The sequence below is a fragment of the Phaeodactylum tricornutum genome, chromosome 11 (assembly GCF_000150955.2).
Source record: "Phaeodactylum tricornutum CCAP 1055/1 chromosome 11, complete sequence".
Classification (NCBI taxonomy): Eukaryota; Bacillariophyta; class Bacillariophyceae; order Surirellales; family Neidiaceae; genus Phaeodactylum; species Phaeodactylum tricornutum.
The window spans coordinates 236,529-259,798 of NC_011679.1; the positions used below are offsets into that span (position 1 = coordinate 236,529).

Genomic DNA, 23,270 nt, shown 5'->3' on the forward strand with positions numbered 1-23,270 from the left:
ATTCCTGTGCACAGGAAACCCGGACGTTTATATCGAGATTTCATTCTACAGTCGCTCCTGTTTTGTGGAGCCGGTCAGGCGCGCAAAGAGAGCTGTTTGAGATCTGTCCTATCGTAGTCACACGGATGTCCCGTGAGTTAAGCGTTGCAAGGATAATCAATTCTATTTCCAAGTCCACCACGCCGGCTACGTTTTTCCCTCCAAGCTTACTGTTCCCCATCGGATTGTGTTGCCCAAGGGAACCATGGACGGAAGAGCCCTCGTGCGCGGTACCAATTTTGACGTTCCTTCCCAGGTGCATGTTTTCAGGTAACCGCACCACGTAGTCGACGCCCAGTAGACGCTCCGAGGTTTTATATTGGATCAATTTGGTGTGATCATGGCTTCGCAAGAAGACGACGATGGCGCCGGCGATGGCGGACCCACGCGGGAGCGCCGGAACTTTCCGAATTATCAGCGCGACGAAGGCAAGTCCGGAAGATCCTAGTCACACTGTCTGGGATACCGTCGCCTACCTTCGTACTCACACATCGGCACACTTTCTCACATTGGCGTGTATATACATCCTTACATGCACTCATACATACCTGTCTATCAATCTATCAATCCTTACTGTATACACAGAACTCTTTGCCAAGTTCCTACAGGGACATCAGATTTTAAAAGTCGTGCTGCAATCCCTCGATGATTCCGCTGACGCGGACGATCCCGTCGAGTGGGAACCCGTCGCCGGCTCCCACGCGGTGCGACGCACCTTTTGTTACCCACCGCATCTGCAGCGTATCCGAGACCGTCACTTTTACGAAGAAACACCCAGTGTGTTCCTCGTGGAAGTTCCTCTCGACGAACTCGTGGCCTGGGATTCCGTCAAGGGTGAAGACTTGGCTCAGCGAGCCACACAGAATACCCTGCGCTATCACGAACTCTTTTGCCGGGTCATTGATCAAGCGTTGGCCAATATGGAACCTTCCGGCACCACTCAGTCCGCCAATCCCAACCTACGCGATACCATTGAAATTTTACACGAACACCGGCTCGCACAGGAAGCCGCCAACGCCGCCAACAATCCTCAACACATCAACGACGCAGGGCCCACCGTCAATAATCCCTTTGCCGGTAGCAACAATATGGAGCAGGAAGAAGCCAACGGTAACGGTAGTAACAATCCTAACACCACACCCGGCGGTGCCGTCGAAGAGTTTCCTCCCATTCTCATGCGTCGCTACGAGCTCCGGGTGCTACCTCGGGAACGCTCCGGAACATTTCCTCCCTTTGTCAATCAGCACAAGGCCAAAACCGTCGACCGGAATAGTGCCCAGACTTCCGCAGTCATGGAAGGTGCTTCGCTCCGCGACGTGCGATCCCGCTCCATGGGTCGTCTCGTCACCATTCGCGGCATGATCGTCCGGGCTTCTGACGTGAAACCCTCCTGCGTCGTGGCGACCTATTCCTGCGATGCCTGTGGCATCGAAGCCTACCAGGTCGTCCAGGGTAAACGCGAGTTTATGCCTCCCAAATCGTGCCCGTCGCCCCGTTGTCAACAACACTCCCGGCAAAAGGAAACCCTGCACCTCCAAACTCGCGGATCCAAGTTTGTCAAGTTTCAGGAACTGAAACTCCAAGAACTGCCCTCACAAGTGCCCATGGGGCACGTGCCGCGTTCTATGAGTGTCTATGCCCGGGGTGAATTGACCCGCTTGACCTCGCCGGGGGATGTGGTTACCCTAGACGGCGTCTTCTTGCCGCAACGAGTCGCCGAAAGCGGTTATCGTGCCATGAAGGCCGGCTTGATTTCCACCACGTACCTCGAGGCGCAGAACATTCTCGTCCACAAGAAATCGTACGACGAATCGTTACTGGATAGTCTGCCCGAAGAAGAAAGTATCAAGCTAGATAAGGAAATTATGGACGTGGCGACTGGGGACGACCCGATCGGTCGCTTGTCGTCTTCGTTAGCGCCCGAGATTTTTGGACACGAAGACATCAAACGGGCGCTCTTATTACAGCTAGTGAGTGGCTGCACACGGACACTACCTGACGGAATGCGGATTCGTGGGGACATTAATATTTGCCTCATGGGTGATCCGGGAGTCGCTAAGTCGCAGTTGCTCAAGCACGTGGCGTCGATTGCGCCGCGGGGAGTCTACACGACAGGCAAGGGGTCGTCCGGTGTGGGGCTGACGGCCGCGATTACCAAAGACATGGCCACTGGCGAAATGGCCCTGGAAGGGGGCGCCTTGGTCCTAGCGGACCGTGGCATCTGCTGCATTGACGAATTCGATAAAATGGATGAGAGCGATCGTACCGCCATTCATGAAGTCATGGAGCAGCAGACGGTCAGTATCGCCAAGGCCGGTATCGTAGCGACCTTGAACGCGCGAGCGGCCGTACTCGCGGCGGCGAATCCTCTGTACGGGCGCTACAACCGCTCCAAATCGCTATCGGAAAATGTTAATTTGCCAAATTCGTTGCTCAGTCGCTTCGATTTGCTGTTTCTGGTTTTGGATATTGCCGATGTGGACAAGGATATGGCTTTGGCTCGGCACGTTACTTTTGTCCATCAAAATGAAGGCGTCAGCGTCAACGGAACTGATAACGGAAACACTAATAGCGAGGACGATAAGCATTCTGTTTGTACACCTCAACTCCTCCGCGAATACATTGCCCGCGCACGGCGTCATCAGCCGGTCATGCCACCGGAAGATGCGCCATACGTTGTGGAAGCCTACGTTTCGCTTCGAATGCAAGATCGTCCAGGTGCACGCGGTAGTCAGAAACAAAATGATCAAACGGTCATGACCGCGCGTCAGCTGTTGTCGATTTTGCGATTGAGTCAAGCCCTCGCACGTTTGCGCTTCTCGGATTATGTGGCCCGGGAGGATGTGGACGAAGCGATTCGTTTGACCCATATGAGCAAGGCCAGTCTCCTGGATGAGGATCACGACGACGGCACCGGTCGAAAGCGTGGTCGTGGCGAGGACGTCATGTCACGAATTTTTCACATCATTCGTGACTATTCTTCTGTTTCAGGCTCGAAAGAAGTAGAACTCAAGCTTGCCGAGGCCATGGTTCTGCGCAAGGGTTTTACGACTCAGCAACTGCAGACATGCTTGGAGGAGTACGAAGCCTTGCAAGTAATTCAGATCAATCGTACCAGAACGCATATCTACTTTATCGACGGCATGTAACGGAAAAAGGTACATTGAGTGACAAGGCACAATTAGCCATCGTGGAGGAGAGATAATGGTCAGCCCTTCTGCGGCTCGGAATGAACCGTACCTTGCGGATACAACGTAAATTTGGCTGTATTATAGTAATATAAAGTGAAGAGCGCTAACATTACGAGTAATTTTCACTTGCGTTTACAAAAAATCAAGACCTCCGGAGAGTAAATTGTTAGAAGGCAAATTCAAGCAAAGCAGGAAAGGTTCCCACTACTAAAAGGGTGGAGAGCCAAAGAGTGCATAGCGCTCCAATCGCCGATGAAGTTGCCACGGGAGTATTTAACGCTGTTGCATTCGCAACACTTGGACTCGCGGTGGAAGCCACTGGTAGACTCGGAGTTATTGAGCTCGCGACGGGCACAGGCGTAACGGACGGGCTCGTACCGGATGCAGAATTTGAAGGTGCAGCTGTATCGGGTACAATCGTCACGGATGAACTATCGGAAGGTGCAGTCGTTTCGGGTGAGCTCGTTACGGATATCGTCTCCGAAGGAGCAGTAGTTGTGGGTGAACTTGTCGTGGGTGAACTAGTCATGGGTGAGCTATCTAGAGGTGCAGTGGTCACAGGAGAAGGTCTCGTCACGGGTGAAGCCGACAATGGCGCAGTCGTAACGGGTGAACGCGTCATGGGTATAGGCATAGAGGGTGCACTCGTCACAGGTGAAGGTCTCGTCGCGGGTGCAGTTGTTAATGGTACAGCCGGTTCTGGTGCCGGTGCAGGTACCGAGTCGTCCCCGTTGATGGACGTTACTCGTATCGTGGGAGGTGTTCCGTCCGCAGTGCCGAGTGCGGTCACAACTCCAGTAACACTGGCCCGGAATCCCTGTCGTTGTGTGCCCGCTCCCGTACATGTACTGCAAATACCAACCTCTCGGGCCGCGTCGATGAGCATCATCTTGCCAGCCTCGTCGACACGCAAATCTCTTGTGTAGAGGATTTCTCCGTCCACCGGATCGCCCAGGATTTCGTATGCGCTCTCGCGACAGACGGAAACATCCACCAGACTACGATCGAAACACCAAATGAGGTAACGGATGTATGATAATATACAGTGTGAGAAAACAGAGGCATCACAATTGCACGCCGAAAGGAAGAATCCGTATCGTGGACGACACTTCCGCAAGCCTTTCAACCCCAAATTGTGGAACTGTGGGTACGTCAAACTTCACTTGGCACAATGAAACACTGCTTACCAATGCACCGAATGTTGGCCGGGTCCTTCCAAGGTACGAACGGAGGGATTGTCGAGCAGGACTTCGTCGAAGATGCAGAAATAGTCCATGATAAAGCCTTCCGCGCTGGGCAGACAATAGGGGAAAGGATAAGGGAATCATAGAAGACGTGCTTACACTGGTTTGACAATATATTACGACTTGCTGCGCACACTTACGTGACCGTGTCCCCCACTTGCACCTCTGGCTGTTGCGCGAGGATAACCGAAAGTCGAGACCTACCCAGTAAACCGGCAAAAGAGGAGACAAAGACGGCCGACAGCTTCATTGTATTGATATTGCAAATTGGTTTGTGGTTGGACGGGTCTCGTCACGCACACTTTCCCCTATATTCTCTGCCACGGAGAAGATCGTTCAACTGATACAAAGCTACCCGCGTCAGAAATGTAGTCGTAATTGTAGAGGTCTTGTCAAATTGGTGAAGGGGACGGTACAAGCTGTTCAAAGCTGCTCGTGCGGTGATTATCGTTGATTTTGATAGTGCCAATGCGATATAACAGTAATGTAAGTTAGATGAGATCCGTCAATGCCACTAAGTACGGTGTGCCAGACAGACATTCTGAGTTCCAAATATTCAAAGAAAAAATGACGCGCCCGAGTCTTATTCCAATAAAAGCTTATGTATTTCGATGTGATCGATACAGTCGTGCATATTTCAAGGTATATCCAGCAACCATTCACATTGAAAAGTCATTTACAGTTACGATTAGTTAAAGATGGTACTTCCATCACGCGCCTGTCGAAACTCGTCACATGTCATCCCAGTAAAAGCTTTGGCAGTGAGGCGATCTAATATACAAATGAGATCTCTCAGTATTGTTAGATTACGTTGCATTCGTAAATTTGTTTCCGCGCAGTTTACTGACTGCGAGAGAGTTGATGCAACATCAGAAAGGCCTGCAAGTGACAGTGGACAATCTCGTCGAATCGTAGGTTATTCTGCTTTAATATTATCTGATGGACAGCCCGCGACAAATCGAAGACCTGTCTTCACTGTTATCCTTTCTTCTTCAAGAACCTGCCGCTTTCTAGCTGACTTGTAGTAGCCGCAAGCCCAAGGTTATCTATGACAATATTCGGACAAAAGCTAAGGCTATTTGGCACTGGACTAGGGTGAACTCAAATTTTGCACTACATTTCACACTTACTCAGAAATATAGGATTTCCAATCTCAAGAGAGGACCCTACGCAACGATCGATAATTTGTGAGATGAATGCGCCGTTTGTCTCGGCAATCACAGGCGTGCTATGAGAAACTCGAAATATTCCACTGGGTATCAACTTCCAAACGATAAGCAAGAATGATTTCGATCTACGCTAAATCTTTTGGAGAATCGGGACGTCCCGAGTGAACTAATTGAGTGAACAACACGTAAAAACCAGGAAAGGGAAAGGTGGTTTGTCAGGATGACATTAATTGCGCTTGCGGTGTACACCGCATTTTATCCGAAGAAAACAGATACTTAAAGGCACAGACAAACAGAAAGTGCTCCAGTCGCTAGAATCTTGAAAACCCAATGAGAAGATTGTGTGATAGTCACGGCAGAAGTCGCCGCAGGCGGACTCGGCTCAGCAGCCGCTTCCGGCTCCTGCAAGGGAGTCGGTGCAGGTATGGGAGCCGGTGCAGGTTCGGCATCCGGTTCTGGCGCCGGTACGGGAACAGGTTCTGGTAACGGTAGGGGAGACGGCGCAGGTACCGAGTCGTCCCCATTGATAGACGTTACTCGTATCGTGGGAGGTGTTCCGTCCGCAGTGCCGAGTGCGGTCACAACTCCAGTAACACTGGCCCGGAATCCCTGTCGTTGCGTGCCCGCACCTGTACACGTACTGCAAATACCAACCTCTCGGGCCGCGTCGATGAGCATCATCTTGCCAGCCTCGTCGACACGCAAATCCCTTGTGTAGAGGATTTCTCCGTCGACCGGATCGCCCAGGATTTCGTATGCGCTCTCGCGACAGACGGAAATGTCCACCAGACTACACGCCAAGCAAGAAAAGAGTTCGTGAAATTATGATCATACACAGTGTGAGAAAGCGAAAGCGTTGTAATTTGTAATTGCACACCAGAAGGAAAAAACCATATCGCGGACGGTGAGCAAGTGTTCTTCTAACAGTAGATTGTGGGTACGTCAAACTTCACTTGGCACAATGAAACACTGCTTACCAATGCACGGAATGTTGGTCGGGTCCTTCCAAGGTACGGACGGAGGGATTGTCGAGCAGTACTTCGTCGAAGATGCAGAAATAGTCCATGATAAAGCCTTCCGCGCTGGGAAGACGAGTGCGAAAGCGTGTGAGAACCAAGACAGTATACTCACAGTCAGGCTCGAGAGGACCCCAACTTTGCGTAATGATCCCCGCTGCGCACACTTACGTGACTGTGTCCCCCACTTGCACTCCTGATTGTTGCGCGACAACAACCGTCGCCTTACTCAGTAGAAAAGCAATTGACGAGACGAACAGGCATGATAGTTTCATCGTAACGTTGGGAAGGAAATCAAGTAGTGATGTGTTAGTGAAGCAATGTTGTGGATGGAAATATCGATTGACACACGCTCTCCCTCTCGACCAGGTCAGTCTACGTTGACTCTTTGAACTTTTTGTTACAAAGACTGTTACATGGGAAGTTTTGTTGCCGTCATCCGAGGTCGTGTCAAATTTGGCGACGGGCGCTCGTGGGCAAAGCTGCTCGAGCAGGCTTCCATCGTCGATTTACTGACAGTGAAGCGACATTCTGCTGGTGGGCTGCAATACCAATTATGCCGTATTGGAGTCGGCTTCCGTCTGTATCCAATAAAAGCACGCTCGAACGCCGTCGGCGCCTAATTTTTATGATATTGCGAGTGCCACTCTAGAAATTAACTATCAAAAAGACGTTTTGCTCAACGCCCGTCGAGGTTCATTTCGCGAAACCGCGCGTTTCTGGGGGTTTGAACCGTGGCCTTCCGCCTCGGTCCGTGTCGCCATACGTCGGTCGAGCTCCATCGAGACAAAATCCTCGTTCGCCGGATTTTCACTCACTGTCCGTCATAAATCATTTCCGCACCAACATGACTTCCCTACCGCAGCGATCTCTTCTACAAGGAAACAGTGGTATAGTGCGCGAAGAAACCCGTTCCCGCTACGACACCACGGGATGGTTTTCCGACAGCGACGAAGAAGACGCCGCCGAACGAGCCTTGTCCGAGCGCTATGGCGAAGCATCCGAAGCCAAGGACCGTAGCAACGGTACCGCCAATACGCAAAGCACAACATCTCCGACTGCGGGAGGCGTCAATGCGCAAGAAATTGCAGCACTCTACGACAAGGGCGTCACGGTGAAGCCCAAACGCCGTCGCGTGACGTTGGAAGAAACGCATTTGACCGGCGCAGACGGCTTGATTCGTTTACCGCACGATCTCTCCGCTGCCCTTCACTACCGTCCGCCCCCACACAAACGCGACGTTCCGACCGCTGCTGCGTACAGCCGCCGTCTAATGCGCGGGTACGAACAATGGTTCCAACAACTCGTGCCGTCCACGGCGACGGACGACGCCGCTCTCAAGACCTCCAGTCTCGGGGCCAAGAAAAGCGTCAAGGCCTTTGTGGAGACCATGCGTCACGCTGTCCGTAATCAGCATTTGGAGCGCATCTACGGTCGCGAACGGGCCGATGCTATGCTCGTTGAACTCGAACACGGCTTGCGACAGCAGCAGGAGGTCACCTCCGGGGATGAACCCTACATCGAGGCCGATGACGATGGGCAGCGCGCCAAGCCCCCCGTTACCCGTCAAACGATACCCGACGCGACGACCTTTACATCATCCAGAGACCAAGACAATCACCAAATTAGAAATCACAATGTCACAGGTAGCCCCGTGGCCATGAACAGAAATGATACCACGGGGGAGCGACGTCGCATCCTAGACGATGACAGTGACGAGGAGCACGAAGCGACGTTTGCCGATGATCACGACCAGACCACCGAAGCCCTCGAACAACAGTCTAGTGGGAAGGGTCGTACAATGGACGAAGCTGAGTTGCGCGTGGACAGCCACAACGACAGCGTCTCGGGAGACCATGATGATGAGGCTGTGGCGGCTGGTGGTCACCACAAATCATCGGATGCGTTACCACACCAGCGGTCTCCTTCAACTACCGAGGTCTCGGTGGGAACACAAGATTCGGAAACCATGACCATCATTCCGACAATGACAATGGCTTCGCAAAGCGACGAAAGCAATAACTAACGTGGGATGGGAGGAACAATGACGGAGCGCCGTTTCCACCTACTCAACATTGTTTGATCAGGAAAGACTGTTCTTTGCAGAGAGACCTGGAGACAAAGCGTGTGGGATGCCTTGGGTATAGACTGACTTTGAGGTTCTTATCATCAATAAATTGTTGTGTTCAGTCAAAAAATAACTTTTCAGTTACTTTCACATTTCCGTCAAACTTTTGCGCTTGGTACTTCAAACTGGAAAGTAATCCTGTTAGCAAATAAAACTAGATGATGTGCTGGGGAGTAAAAATTGGACTATTTCGACAAAGTTTTCTGTGTGCTCGTCTGTTGATCCGAAGTCTCAACGTCAATCTTTCCTACAAAAAATAAGGGATCTACTTTCGCTACGACAATGCGTTCGTAGATCTAGACGCGTTCTACTCGCTAAGTCCCCAGACCAAGAGTGTTCAAGGAGCTTACCGAATGCTAATGGGGAAGAGCGTGATACCTCGAAGACGTGTTGCCGCTTTCGTCGCTCTGTCCAGTGTGTCACGCCTTCCCTTCACCGGTGGTCTGTTGGCTGATGGAATCGCTTCTTCTATGACCAACAAAACAGTTTTACAGACAGCACTATTCTCCAGTGACTATTCCTCAGCTTCCTTGAGTGTCTTTCATCTAAAAGAATCCGTAGGCTCGACGCAAGATGAAGCACGGGCAATCTTGCACGCAAGGGACGCGTCCGATCGAGAACGGTGCATCGCTGTGATCGCCGACGAGCAGACGCAAGGCCGAGGTACGCAGGGTCGCAAGTGGGAGGGCGGCAGCCGCAAAGGCAACCTGTACTTGACGATTGGTATTCCGTTCGACTCGATCCGTTCCAAAATTACTTTACTACCGTTGCAAATTGCTGTCCTGATTGCCCAGCGCGTCAAGCGTCTGTTGGATGCATGTCCAGAAGGAGAGGACGATGGGGTTCGACGTCAAATCGGGGCCAAAACGACAGTAAAGTGGCCGAACGATGTCCTTGTTAACGAGAAGAAACTAGCCGGAACATTGATCGAAAACGAATCTGTTGATCAACGAACGTGGTTTCTCATTGGCATCGGCGTCAACGTCGCATTTGCTCCCGGTCTTACAGAGTCTCCCGGAAAACAGATCAGAGAGGCAACCTGCATACAAGACTTTTGTCCAAGCACTTTGCCCGAATCGACGGCACTCGCCCTTGGTACGGATATGGCCCGTGGCTTGGTGGAATGGGCGCTGGATACGGAAACCGATCGTTTCGTCAAGGAGACGAAAGTCATTGAAGAATGGAAAGCCCTTTCAGAATTTGGCAAAACTTACGAGTTGCGAGGGGAAGTGGTGGATGAAAACAGTGGCACTTATCAAGGCGAAGCGGTAACGTTGGTAGACATCCAGGACGATGGCCAATTGCTGGTCCGTGGAGTGGATGGTCGCGAGCGGCTTTTGATAGCCGATTACATGTTTTGAAAAATCGTTTCTATGGTATTTAAATCCAGTAAATTGATACACTCAACTTTCCTGACGCTTTGGATCTTAAATCGAGAGGTCTTTTGGCTTGTAATACGCAAATTTCAAACGCGGTAGCGAAATTTGCAAACATATTTGACTGTGAGTTGTTCCTTCTCATGAATTTATTCTTCAAAACCCCGCTTCACATCGTAGAAATGCGTCCCCGGTATGACGAGAAAGTATGGATCCTTTCAATATATTAAGCCGCGTATTTTGGAACCAGCATGGCAATGGTCAACATTCATGTACGTACTAGTATGTCCACGGCATGACGATAAATCATGCATCCGTTCAATTTACTCAACCGCGTACTTTGGAACCTGCATGGCGGTAGCCAAGTGATCCATCATTCCATTCAATTGAGCACGATCCGCCATCCGCGCCGTCTCGGAAAACTTGTAACCAACTTCGATTTCGCCGGCTTGGACACGCTTCATCGTCGCCTCAACGTATTGGTCCAAATCCTCACCAAAGTCGTGCGCTCCTCCGAGGTTGCTCTTGACGGCTGGAGGGATGATCTCCACTACACGAACATTAGTCTCACTCAGAGCGTAACGCAAAGACATGGTGTAACTGTGTAGAGCGGCCTTGGTAGCGCAGTATACCGGTGCATTAGGGTAGGGGACGAACGCGAGTCCACTCGAAACATTGGCCAAGAGTGTTGTTTCTTTCTGCTTTGCGAGTAGGTAGGGAGTAAAGAGTGAGCATAGATGAACAGGGCCATGTAAGTTGATTTCAATCTCGTGTGCGCGCTCGTGCCAAGCCGCATCATCCTTGTGGAGGGGAAACTGGCGTTGCACGCCAGCGTTGTTGACGAGAGCGTTACAATCTGGATGCTCGGTTTGGACCCATGTCAATAGGTCTTCCCGGTCCTGTACCGCTCCGGCATCGCTGACTCTGTAGAATATCTGTTCGGGAAACTCACCGGCTGCGGACTGTAGGACTTCTTCGCGACGGCCCGTGATCAGAAGTTTCGGCGAGCCACGCTTGAGGAATTGCTTGACGAGACCGAGGCCGATGCCGCTACCACCGCCAGTGATGAGCGGAATTATCTTCTGCATATCCAGTGGAGAAGCCATAGCTGCTGTCGGTCGAGAAAATTTCTTTGCTATGGTTAGCGGAGACAGAATTTGTTTTAATCTGTAAGTTATGAACGAAATCTTGTGCTGTTGTATCGATTGGAAGTTCGTGGAAACAATGACGGGGGTAAGATCCGCTCTCGAACATCCACGGTGTTCCTGTAACGGAGTCCGTAGGAAATTGTGACAGTGAACGCAACGGAGTACCGGTCCCAAATAAAATACTGATATCCAGTGTCAGAACAATGTCTGCAGAACCCGGAGCAAAATTTCAACTGCGAGAACGCGTGACATCATTGACACGTATCGTTTGAATCCTTCGGTCCCGCTTTCCGCGACAAGCACCTGCTCCAGTAATCCCCACCGTCAAATCAAACTTTGACTCGTTCATATGTTGTCCACCACCAATGAATCAACGAAACAGCGATCATGGTGGTCCAGGTACACCTTTAAGATGCATCCAATACACCAGTTGGTACTGCTGGCGGTTGGAAGAATACTCGTGCACCGTGACTCTGTCGTTCTAGGCGTGAACGCTTACGCTCGAGCCTCTGCCCCACCGACGTACCGATCCGGTCCACCGCCGGCACCGGTCTCGGCTTCTTCTTTCACGTACACTCCTCAATCTACCAATCCACGGATAGAATTGTTACTGGATCGAACAGTCCTTTTGTACGATCGAGCTTCATCGCAACAACGGCAGTCATACGAATGGATGATCGATCAGTTGACATCACTGATTGTGTATCTCGGTCAACTGTTGAGTACACAATCCATGGCGCAATCGGCTGGTCCCACAGCACAACAAATGGCTTTGCAAATAGAAAACGCCTTACTACGGGACATGGACGAAGAGCCCATTGAGTCGCTCGTAGAATCATTGGGAAGTTTGAGACAAACGTCCAGGGATCTTCCGTACCGGGATATATCTTCCGAGCTGCAAGCCGTCGAGTTGCAAATTCAAGCCTTTCAACGAGTGCTTGTATCTACGCAGCCATTGCCGGATACTGGTGACACCCCCTCGTGGTTCCGAGAATATTCTGGTCAGGGACGAGGGATGGCAGATATGGGCGGTACGCAAACTTTGGTCGACGGCAATGCAAACCGCGACAAGCAATGGTCGGACATCATTCGAGTGGGAATGCAAATTGAAGAAGCCTCGCAGAGAGGAGTTGACCCTTCCACAATAGAAAGTCTAGTGGACGCGTATTGGCGAGGCGACGAAAAGCAGATTGACACTCTTTTTGAAACCATGGAACAAGAGGTGGAAGCGGCCGAACGACGGCGTCCTGCGAAATTCGTTGTTCCAGCGTCCGTTTCGGCTGTAGCCAAGCAGATCGAGGACGCACTTCTAATGGAAGGGGACAGTGATCCGATTGAAGCCTTGCTAAAAGCTAATCGGCAAAAGACAGCATCGGTATCGTCGCTATCTGAATCAGCCACAATAGAAGTTCCGGAATCTGATGTAGCGGCAGCACCAGCGACTACTCCAGGCAATTTGACAGGAGCTCCCCAATTGACCACTGATATAAAAGCAAAGCCAGGCTTTTTGGTCGCAACAAAAGAAAACGCGAATACGCAATTCGATGCCCAATCCGATGAGTTAAATGTTTTTGTCGAAAAGTACTACGATAGCAAATATGACTTTACAAAGGCTGATCCGAAAGACTCTGTAAAAATGATTGGTTTGGCTTTGGAAGAAGCGATGGAAAAGGGTTATGATTACGATCAGATTCGAGCTTTGGTAGAAGCTTATGCTGTTGCCAAGCAACTCAATTGCCGCGAGGAAGAAAGAAAGGCGACGACTCTCAAAGAATATGCGCCAACCTCGATCGCTCCCGGAACACTCTCACAACCTAAGGGTCAAGCAAAAAGAGCCATATATAGTCCCTTCGAAGATTTAATACGGCAAACACAGCAATATTTGGGAGCAGGGGGGAATTCACAGTCAATTGTGAATAAAGCTACAGGCCAGGCTCCTGCGACGGTACGGTCGAAGTCGCTCTTCCCTTCATTTTTTGGATCGTCACAGGTCCCGAGTCGGAATTTCAAAGATCGCAAGGTCTCCGTCCCCAATGGCATAATATCGACATCTCTGTCGCCGAAGCCGAAAGAAGATGGTGCGTCAAGGACCACGATCCAAGCACCACGGGAAGGTAAAAAAGCCTCTTTTGATGCGCGTACCATGCTCGGCATAAAACCTGCCACGAATTCGCGAAGGGTAAAGCCGGTGTCTGAGGAATCCTATGCCGTGCAACAGTTTCGCATCGAAGTGGAGAAAGCAGAGAGGGCCATGCGAACTGCTCGAATTAATAAGCCACGAATGTCCAAAGAAGAAGAAGATCGACGCCGAGCCGCCGATCGGCGGAGAAGGCGGAGACAGCGAGCGTCTCCCTTCTATTTCGCTGAGGTATCCAGCACTGAGACTGCACCTCCCGGTCGGCGATCTGGGCCAGGCGTTCGAGGGCAAAAAAGTAATCGAAATAATCCCGAGGTGATTCAGTACGCACGTCGAATGAAAGAAATAATGCGAGCGCGCCAGAGAGATGCAAATCAGAGGGCGCAGCGCAAGTTAATGGAAAAGCGAGTCGAAGAAAGAAAGAAGGTACAATTTACAAAAAGGATAAGGCGAATACAAGATGAGGAACTTTCAAAAGCGAAAGAGCGCGTGGTGAAGGAAGCTCGGGGGCAAAAAAAAGCTAAAACGAAATGCGGCTCTGTATTCTCGACGAAGACGACGTGTTCAGCGCGATCGGGATAGCAGGGCTGTCCAGTTGTCTCGTAGACGGACTCTACGGCAGCAGCTAGAACAGATGCAACAATTTTCATCAGATATTTCTTGGACGGTCAAGCAGGGCATGGGGACGATCGAAGACTTTGTTGTATCTAGTGGGGCATTTATTCAGAAGGTAATGAATACTCCCAAGGAAGTTAATGCTCTTTTGGAGCAAAAGAGAGGCATCTCACAATCAATGCGGCCGCCAAAGTTCGCAACGACCATTGGGCCCTCTAATATACGGACCCAAGACCCATCTCCCTACTTTTTTGCTGAGGTTGTTGGCATAGAACGGTCTACGACTGAGCAGATTGCAGAAGCAGTTTTTCGCGCTATACGACTCAAAGATGCTGTAGTAGATGTTGCAGTGAAGAGCGGGCCAATTTTGAAGAATGGTGCTGAGCTGAACTTATGGGCTTGGAAACAGCTTTCAGAAGCCCTTGATAAAATAAATCAAGGCGAGCCAATCATTCCGAAACGAAGAAAAAATCTAGGCACCGACGAAAATATAGATCAGGCAGCTCCAACAGAAGGTACGCAAGCAGTAAATCTGCACGGCGAACCATGGAGCAATCTTGCTCGAGAATGGGATGAACGGAATACTGATTCGGACGACCACTTTCCACTTGATCCAGCGCCGCCTGTGACACAGCCTCCACTACCGAAATTCGACGTCGCTCCAATGGAGAGCCAAGAGTGGGCAGCCAGTGAGAGCAATCGCGATCCAGTTCTAAGCAATGGGGTTCACAGTACTTCATATCGGGATGCCGCTACAGACACAGGGGAATGGGGATGGCTCGCTGGTCCCTGGGCGAACTCAGAATTAGCTGGAAATCAGGAAGGAGGTGGTCAGCAAGTAGACGTTACTTACAATGATTTGGCTAAGGAGTGGGCTGCGCGAAACAGTGATGAAAATTTTGATGCACCCTTTGGTCGATCTTCGTCGGTACTGGCGCCTGATTCTATGGGCAATCGAGATGCCAATGGCCGGAATGCGAAGTATTCAGACTCAAGGAAACCAAGCACTTCTTCTTATTTGGGAGACCTCATGGAATGCACAACCGAGGAAGAAATAGTACAGATGTGGGGACAAGTTTATAGAGGTGAGTCGGTGTCAACTCGACTTCCGAGTGCAGACCAGCTTTTGACTATATCATCTACAGTGGAGTATATTCAACGAAGAGCAAATTATGTGGCCGAAAAGTCGTTTCCCGAGTCGATAGATGAAAGCGACGATTTTTGCGCAGATGCAGTGTGTTCGCCGGAGTCGTTACGTGAGCTAGACTCTGCTACTAATGGGGATTCTTCTTGCCAAGCGGGAGCGGCTTCGGCAGAGGAGGTGGATTTCACCACAAATGCCTCTGTACGGGCTCCGCAACAGCCACTCTGGAAAAACTTGGCCAACGAATGGTTAACGATGAATCAGGACTCGGCAGAAAAACAAATAGACGTGTATACGCAACGCGAGAAGGGTCGCAATGAAGAACTATCCCCCAGCGGGTCAAAAAGTGGATCAGGTCATCAAGGTTCAGCTCTAACATATATTGAAACACCATGGCAGGAGCTGGCTGAAGAATGGAACTCAATCAACAATGACTCTTCCTCTCTGTAAACATTCACATAAATTTAAGAGACTTCAAAGGCAAATAAATACTACAGAAGTATCGGGCTAGTAGGAAGCAAGTTTTGGCCACTGAAGTCCGACTTGATCAAGAATATTTCACGAATTGTGTACTACAGGTTTTTTTAGCAGAATGGTCGCCCCACTCGCTTGACACAGGTCCTGCACAGCTTCGCTTTGGGTGGAATTCGTTGCAAAACAAAATTAAGCGTCGGTGACTGTGAGCAATGATATCCTCGTGGTGATCTGTTCTTCGGCACCACAACATCAGGATTACGATTCTATTCATTGTTGGCGTGTCGCTTGACTTAAGGTTCCGCATCGGCAGAAACCATCCATTGCATGGCCATGGCGAAGTCAAACACAGCACACAAAAGTGCTAGAAGTAGAGCTTGCAAATTACTGAAGAATAAAAAAAGTGAGCATATCATCCGACATGTTCAGTATTAGACACTCCACTAATGTCATGCCCAAACATCTCTTCCTGAGATGTCCTCTTCTAGTCGATTGTTTGTCTCAACCCTTGCATTATCCGGGTTAGCATGATTTCGATACCATACACTTTTTCATGAGTGTGAGCTCCTTTCAAATTAGCGAGAGAGCCACCTTTTAAAACCTCATCATCAGACATAAATGATTTTAGATAAAAACCATCATTCTATAAAATTCGATTAATGAAAAATACTAACTTTCAATGAGCATTTTGAAAGCGTTCTATACTCCGTGCGGCCAAGAAAACTCGAGAATTACAATGAGCACGATTTGAAAGTGGACATGCGGGCGGCTATAATATCAAAGTCAGTCAGTACATCGCTTTCGACACAAATTTAGCCAATCAAATCATCTCGCTGTCAGCGAATGTTGATGAAGCTGTCACGAGGAAGATCCGTGTACGGTCTTCTTTTGGCGAGGCTTCTAAAAAGTACATACATTGACCATGACTCGCAGCATTAGCAACGGGCTTTATAGGATCCCTAGCAGCATTCTCCAGACCCTTTCCGAACCTAGAAGAGGAAAACGTGACATGCTACGTTCTTTTAGGCTTTGCCTTTTCTTGCTTGTATTCGTTGCAACAACACAAAAGTTAAAGGCTTTTCAACCCTCGTATAGAAGTTCCGTTTCACGTCGAGGAACCTCCTGCTGTCACATTCGTGAAAGCGTCTCATCATTGCTTCCGTCCCTCCTGCGATCAAATACTGAGCTCAACGAATCTCGCGGTAACAGCAATAATGTTCCCTTTCCTGCTCCGCGACTAGAGTTCGAGTTGGATCGCGCGATTGCATTGTACGAGCAGGCGGTTTCGCTGTCTTCGCTGGAAGGCGAAAAAAACAAGGCGTCAGCTTCCTACGGTTGGATGGTGGAGCAACTGAGCGGTTTTGTGCAGTATCTGGTTCAAAACAGTAAATTCAAAGAGTCTTTGAAGAAAAAGATAATGCAGGCGTTACAGCAAGAGCAAGTTTCGACACTTTTGGCTTTGCGTGGGGAGTACCGGACAAGCAGCAGTAAAGATGGCGCTGTTACTTCGTCGTCGCTTTCCCAAGAGGAACTAAAAACTGTACAAACGCAGCTCAATCAGATCGAAGTGCTTTTGAATAAATCTTCTGGCGATGACGAAGAGTCGCAAAAGATAATTGACATGGCGACACAGATTGTTGGGGAAGCATTGAAGGATGGTGATGATCCCGAGCAGTTCGGGCCCATCTGGGACATCTATAAGCGAGCCAAGATGCGACGAGAGCAAATTGATATTACTGGAAAGCAGAACGATGTACCTTCTTTCTTTTCACCGAAAGCGCCGGTAGTGGGGTACAAGCCATCGTCTGCGACGAAATCAACGCAATCGTCACCTCCCTCGCCGGACAAGGCTACCAAGGCCTCTGCCGCTTCCTCAAAAGATCGCAAAGACACTTCTCGCATGAACAAGGTTGAGCAGACGCCGAAAAGTACATCGTCGTCCAAGGACCAGGACTCGCCTTGGGACGCCATTTCCCGAAGCTGGGAGTCTTTCACGACTTCGCTGACACGTGGCTTTTCCCCCGGCAATGAAAAGAAGGTGGAAGAGAGCCAACCGACTGCGAAAATGGCGGACAATGACTTCAAAAAAGCTGCCGATAGTATCAGCCAATCTCCCATAGAGTCCGAGAAACTTTACAAGCAGCGGAGTACCAAAGTGGCTGCAGCGGAAGCTGCCGGTAAACAATCTCGTTGGGGTAACGCCGAACTTGATCGTGTCCGTCCTGGTAGCTACGTGGGTTCGGCTACACGAGAGAGTGCCATTCCGGGCGACTCCGTTACCAGCGTATCGCGAGCATTTGTCGATCCGACACCGGATGGGGGTCCTAAGGTGGTGTCGCAGTCGCTGTACAAAGAAGACTCTTCAAAGAAAAAGCCTTCTACCAGTACACTCACGTCGCTTGGCGCAGGAAAAGATTCTGCAGATCTTTATCGACAACGAGAAGCTCGGGTGCAAGCCGAAGCTGCATCGGGAAAATCTCGTTGGGGAGATATGGAAATCAAACGCATGGAAACCAGAGGTATCAAAGCACCTGACAATTTTATGCAGACGGCCGGGGAATCCGGTGCCAGAGGATCGACGTTTGATGAAAATTTGTACAAGCAGCGTGGTGCCCGGATTCTAGCGGGAGCGTCTGCGGGAAGAACAAGGTGGGGGCAGGATGAAATTCGTCGCGCCGCCCTTGGCGATTCAAAGAGTTTGGGAAGTCTGGACAGAAGCATATCATCCACAGGTAGAAGCATTTCCCAGTCGAATTCTTTGGACCCTATTCCTCCAAATGTACCGTTGAGATTCGTTATGGACACACCTCATCGTTATCAGGGGCGGAATGATCTTGAAGGATCAGGTCAAGGCTCTACAATTCAAGAGAGACCAAATACAAATATTGCACACACCCCTGTGCCGATACCGCCAAATCCTCCTTTTTTCACCCCTGCGGCTCCCTTACCGGTTTCTTTTCAACAAGGATCGCCATCAGTGAACGACCTTACTTCTGCGTACGCATCAATGTCGAAGGAAACTCCTGAAGGTGGCACCGGCTCGCTGTCCAATAGCATTCCACTCGTGTCGAACGCTGTTCCATCGCCGACAAGCGAAACGAAGACTCCTCGTTCTTGGAGTGGGATAGCAGAAGAGTATACTGCCACCAGTCGTGAAATAGCGGAAAGTAACGATGCGTCGTGGGATGTCCTACCACCAAACACTCAAGGCCCCAACAATCTTGCAAAGTATGCCCGATACAAGAACATAGCGGAAGGGTGGGCGCTTATGAGTAAGGGAGCTGATATTGGTCCAACATCGATTGATGGAAAGTCGTCGCATTCAAAATCTTCCTCGTCCATTGATGGGGCTAGACAAAACGGAGTTGATTTGGCGAAGGAATGGGCACAAATGAATCAAGGTACAGATACTACATCTCCAACGCCAGAGACGAAGGCGTCCCAGCGTAAAGATGAATCCACGAGCTCGTCACTGGCGCCCCCAAAACCAACAAACTTTCGGATTACCCGAGTTGTTGAGGATGGGACTGCGGGGAATTCAGCCTGGAAAAGCCTTGACATCAATTCGAGGCAGACTTCTGAGGAGGAAGAGCTTTCTGCATCATCAAAGGACTTTACAGGTCTTGCCCGAGAGTGGTCGGCAATGAATAAGAGTGGAGGCAGTGCTCCAAAGGGTACTCCGGTGGCTGGATCGGCTTCCGATTACGGCAACCTTGAACGAGAGTGGTCTCGGATGAACAGGGGTAGCGGCAAGGATTGGAAAGATTAGTGGCAACATTTGGGTATATTTCGATCTGGACAATATTCACGTTGAGCCGACATGAGGATCGAAAATGGTAGTAGGTAGCCCATTCGCACCCACTTTGTAACTGTATGGGGCATGGAAATAATATATGTATTAAGATTAGCACCTTTTTGTTGGACTTTACGCCGCTTCCTCGGGATCGCGGCTTGTGCCACCATTTCCGACGCCGTATCTATAGCTTACTAGCCCATTCTACAGTCGATGTTAGGGTTGAAACGCTCGTTCTTGGCAGAGCTGATGGTGGCATCGCAATTGCAATTTTTCTCACTCATTCGCATCAGAATTCACGCACCCATCCATACTTACAGCTACCAAAAGCGAATGAATAGCGTCAGCAAATCTTTCTTACATGTGATCCAGCAGAGCGGACAAAAAAACCTTTTTGGGAACCGCAAACCTGGGAATATAAAGATCAGATAATGTTCATCCGTCGCGAGTTTCGTAGTGTTGACGGTTCCCCGCGACCGCATTAGGCTCTACCATCTCATTTCGGAATGAACTTAAATTGCAGCAAAACGAAACATAGCTAGGTCTCTAGCGTCGCAGCCTTGTTATCCGATCCCAAAATTTTCTTGTTTATAGGATCGTATCGTTTTACTGTTAGATACTGAAATATTCACAGTCAGATAATCAATTGGAGCATGTCAAGCAGCGATGCATCGGCTCCGAGCCCTAGAGTAGCATTGTTATTTCTGGAGTTCACAGAAGGCTTTTTGACTCTGTCGAGATAAAGAAGCATTTGTTATTTTCCTACTTACCTGACATTAACTATAATAACCGTAAGGTAGAGTCTGTTGGTCCGAAGTGCGGCAACTGAATAACAAAAAACCAAGTGCCCGGCACGGATTCCAAAACGTCTCACAGTCAAGTTCATACGACTCATGACCTGTCATTTATTTTGAGCGCCCTTTTTCGTATTTGAATCTTGTACCCCAAACCCGGGGCAATGGTAGAAGGACGTTTTCAACGATTTCGTCCGTCAGTCTATCGTCTCGAGCAGCAATTTCATCCAATCAAGTTGTTCGCCATTCGTCATTCGTCACCGGAGGTTGATGCAGCTGTCACCGGGAGGATACCGATACGCGTGCGTGTACGATCTCGAAATCTTTGGACACGGCAATTGCGCGGGGGGCGCCAAGGACGAATGGCTCCGGAACCGCCGTCGCGAGTCTACCGACCCCGCCGTCGCAACTCCTTCAATAGGACCGACTTTCATCCCGAGTCGGTAGTAACAAGACAAAGAATACGTTCTATCATGTGGTCTTATTCTCAGACCTCCCTGTTGCTACTTGTGGTACTCGCAACGACGACACCTCACGTGCGAGCGTTTCAAGCATTGGAAAGCTCGATTGTCCGTCGCGGAATCTCCTCGTCGACCTTACCCGTAACAGCGTCTCCCCCTCAGACTCTACTGCATGCGACTTCCAACAGCAATCCCCAGTTCGCTGCGGGTCCGGATGGAAAGACGTTCGTTCACGTAGCGGACCCGACTTCGATTGACAATCGCGGTTCTCCTGCGGGGCAGCTTTTCCAAACGCGCAATGCCCCACCGAGGGCCGCGACCATGAGCAGCCGAGACGCTCGTTGGGGGCGCGTCGACGTCGATACCGGACGTCCCCTGTTCGCCATGAGTGTGGCTGCGGGCGCTTCTCCGGGTGATCTCGCGAGTGGTGTATCCTCAAGAAACAGTGGGCAGCAAGGATCTACGGCGAACCTCGCCCAGGAGTGGTCTCAGATGAACAAGGGTAGCGAAGGTGCTTCGTCGTCGCAGTCCAACGTTCGCGGTGTTTCTCCCCCGGGGCAGTCTTCCATGTACGGGAACTACGCGCAGGACATGTCGCAGGTGAACACTTTTGGAGGCAATGTGAACGATAGTGGCGTATCTCCTGCCGGACAGCTTTTTAAAATGGGCAAGGCCAAGACGGCGGCATCGCTCGGTTCCGGTAGAGACTCTCGTTGGGGCCGCGTCGAAGTGGATACCGCCCGTCCCATGTTCGCCATGAGCGCGGCTGCCGGAGCTTCTCCCAATGATCTCGCGAGTGGGGTGACTGCCTCGTACCGCGGAGTCAGAGGATCAAGTCCGGCTTCTGCCGCTGACGGCAATCTAGCACAAGAATGGTCCAAGATGAGCGGGGGTCAAGACGGTGACGGATCTCCCGCAGGACGAATCTTCAAGAACAGAAACTCTCGGACACTTGCGCCGGCTCCTGAGACCAGAGACTCTCGCTGGGGACGTCTCGACGTTGACACTGCCCGGCCGCTTTTGTCCATGAGTGTGGCTGCCGGGGCGACTCCCAGCGACCTCGTGGTCCGCCGACCCTCAAGAGCCGATGGATACAGTCAAGCTTCCAACCTTGGATCCCCATCAGCCCGTAGCGCCAACACGGACAAGATGCTGGCCGAGTCTTCCTACAGCAGAGATTCTCGTTGGGGTCGTATCGACGTCGATACTGGCCGTCCCATGTTCGCCATGAGCGCGGCTGCCGGAGCTTCTCCCAACGATCTCGCGAGCGGTGTGTCCCCAAGAGGCCGCGGAGGTAGTCTCGCCCCCTATCAGAGTAACGAAAGCCAGAACAGTGGAGGATCTCCGGCGGGGCGATTGTTCCAAACGGGAAACGCCAATACGGCCGCACCTCGTGGGGGTAGCCGAGATTCTCGTTGGGGTCGCGTCGAAGTTGATACCGCCCGTCCCATGTTCGCCATGAGCGCAGCTGCAGGAGCCTCTCCCAACGATCTCGCGAGCGGTGTGTCGGCAACGTTCAGAGGAGATCAAGGATCGACCTTTAATGGCAACCGAAACCAGCAAGGTCCCTCGAGTTCGACTGCTAGAACGTCGACAGCTTACGGCAACCTAGCGGAGGAATGGTCGCAAATCAACAAAGGTGGAGACTAACCTGACCTCTAGCGCAAGAGTGATCGCAGATTATTAAATAGTAAGCAAAGAATGGACGTCAAGGTTACTTATAACGACTAGTAAGGATGCTAATTGGCCGTGGAACAATGACACAACCAACAGTGGATTCGTGAACCTGCGGAATCTGAAGGAACGTAGCCGACAACATGGCGGGTCTCGTGAATTCATGCGGTCACTGCTACTTGTCACAGTAGCGTGAAAATTCCGTTCTTTCGGTTTTCGCCAATTCACTGGCGATTGTGTGGTTCCTTCCCCATCCACTTCCCCATTCCCCAATGGTCGCCAACGTCAATTGTGTTGAGGGCAAAGTAGAAAACGAAAAATTGGACGGCCAATGAATTGATTGCCGGTTGTCCAATAGGCTGTTTAGGTAGAAACACTCGACTGTGGACTGATTGGCAATAAGGAGGAACAAATCACGAGCATGTTGCAACCCGCACAAATTTGATTTACAATGACTGCTATTAATGTAACAGAACAGCTTACACTTAGTTTCCAGAATTTTCAGTCTTATTAGTCCAGATGGTTGCCGACGTTTCCACCTCACAGTCAGTGGCTGTTGAAATCTCGACCCTCTCTGTTCACTCGACGTAGGAAAACAGTTAGTCAACTTCCTTCCAAACTCTTGTTCTTATTGTGACGTTGAAATCTATTTTCTAATGTGTTTTTTTCACACGATCAACTTCGCTCATTTCAATTGCTCAATCTCGCTTACATTCGCTCTTGATCCAAATAATCATAATTGAACTTCATTTGCTTCATCGCACATAGTCTTGCTTTCCTAACCAGATAATTTCATCACATGACTAAACATAGTTTCTGCACCACGTCAGTTAGACGTTCGTCCGTTTGTTCCTTTATCACAGGCAG

General features: G+C 50.3%; 8 protein-coding genes across 8 annotated transcripts; 6 read left to right on the forward strand and 2 right to left on the reverse strand.

Moving 5' to 3' along the window:
* Positions 1-1,331: 1,331 nt before the first annotated feature.
* MCM7 (predicted protein) lies at positions 1,332-3,188 on the forward strand (the record flags this gene model as incomplete). The annotated part of the gene is made up of 1 exon (XM_002185627.1): positions 1,332-3,188. One exon carries the CDS (start codon positions 1,332-1,334, stop codon positions 3,186-3,188), a length of 1,857 nt encoding a protein of 618 aa, XP_002185663.1.
* A 2,731-nt stretch (positions 3,189-5,919) lies between these two features.
* PHATR_46705 (predicted protein) lies at positions 5,920-7,073 on the reverse strand (the record flags this gene model as incomplete). Its single annotated transcript, XM_002185811.1, has 4 exons — positions 6,831-7,073; positions 6,621-6,725; positions 6,298-6,433; positions 5,920-6,045 (listed from the first exon to the last, which is right to left on the reverse strand). The coding sequence occupies exons 1-4, from the start codon at positions 6,932-6,934 to the stop codon at positions 5,920-5,922; spliced, it is 471 nt and encodes a 156-aa protein (XP_002185847.1). The 5' UTR covers positions 6,935-7,073.
* A 433-nt stretch (positions 7,074-7,506) lies between these two features.
* On the forward strand, positions 7,507-8,685 carry PHATR_36733 (predicted protein; the record flags this gene model as incomplete). The annotated part of the gene is made up of 1 exon (XM_002185628.1): positions 7,507-8,685. One exon carries the CDS (start codon positions 7,507-7,509, stop codon positions 8,683-8,685), a length of 1,179 nt encoding a protein of 392 aa, XP_002185664.1.
* A 389-nt stretch (positions 8,686-9,074) lies between these two features.
* Positions 9,075-10,148, forward strand: PHATR_46706 (predicted protein; the record flags this gene model as incomplete). Its single annotated transcript, XM_002185629.1, has 1 exon — positions 9,075-10,148. Exon 1 carries the CDS (start codon positions 9,141-9,143, stop codon positions 10,146-10,148), a length of 1,008 nt encoding a protein of 335 aa, XP_002185665.1. The 5' UTR covers positions 9,075-9,140.
* Positions 10,149-10,443: 295 nt separating this feature from the next.
* Positions 10,444-11,334, reverse strand: PHATR_46707 (predicted protein). Its single transcript, XM_002185812.1, has one exon. The coding sequence runs from the start codon at positions 11,267-11,269 to the stop codon at positions 10,487-10,489; it is 783 nt and encodes a 260-aa protein (XP_002185848.1). The 5' UTR covers positions 11,270-11,334; the 3' UTR covers positions 10,444-10,486.
* Positions 11,335-11,660: 326 nt separating this feature from the next.
* PHATR_46708 (predicted protein) lies at positions 11,661-15,685 on the forward strand (the record flags this gene model as incomplete). Its single annotated transcript, XM_002185630.1, has 3 exons — positions 11,661-13,874; positions 14,074-15,148; positions 15,209-15,685. 3 exons carry the CDS (start codon positions 11,661-11,663, stop codon positions 15,655-15,657), a joined length of 3,738 nt encoding a protein of 1,245 aa, XP_002185666.1. The 3' UTR covers positions 15,658-15,685.
* A 918-nt stretch (positions 15,686-16,603) lies between these two features.
* PHATR_46709 (predicted protein) lies at positions 16,604-19,604 on the forward strand (the record flags this gene model as incomplete). The annotated part of the gene is made up of 1 exon (XM_002185631.1): positions 16,604-19,604. The coding sequence occupies one exon, from the start codon at positions 16,604-16,606 to the stop codon at positions 19,448-19,450; it is 2,847 nt and encodes a 948-aa protein (XP_002185667.1). The 3' UTR covers positions 19,451-19,604.
* Positions 19,605-20,432: 828 nt separating this feature from the next.
* PHATR_46710 (predicted protein) lies at positions 20,433-22,379 on the forward strand (the record flags this gene model as incomplete). Its single annotated transcript, XM_002185632.1, has 1 exon — positions 20,433-22,379. One exon carries the CDS (start codon positions 20,433-20,435, stop codon positions 22,377-22,379), a length of 1,947 nt encoding a protein of 648 aa, XP_002185668.1.
* Between the last annotated feature and the right edge of the window lie 891 nt (positions 22,380-23,270).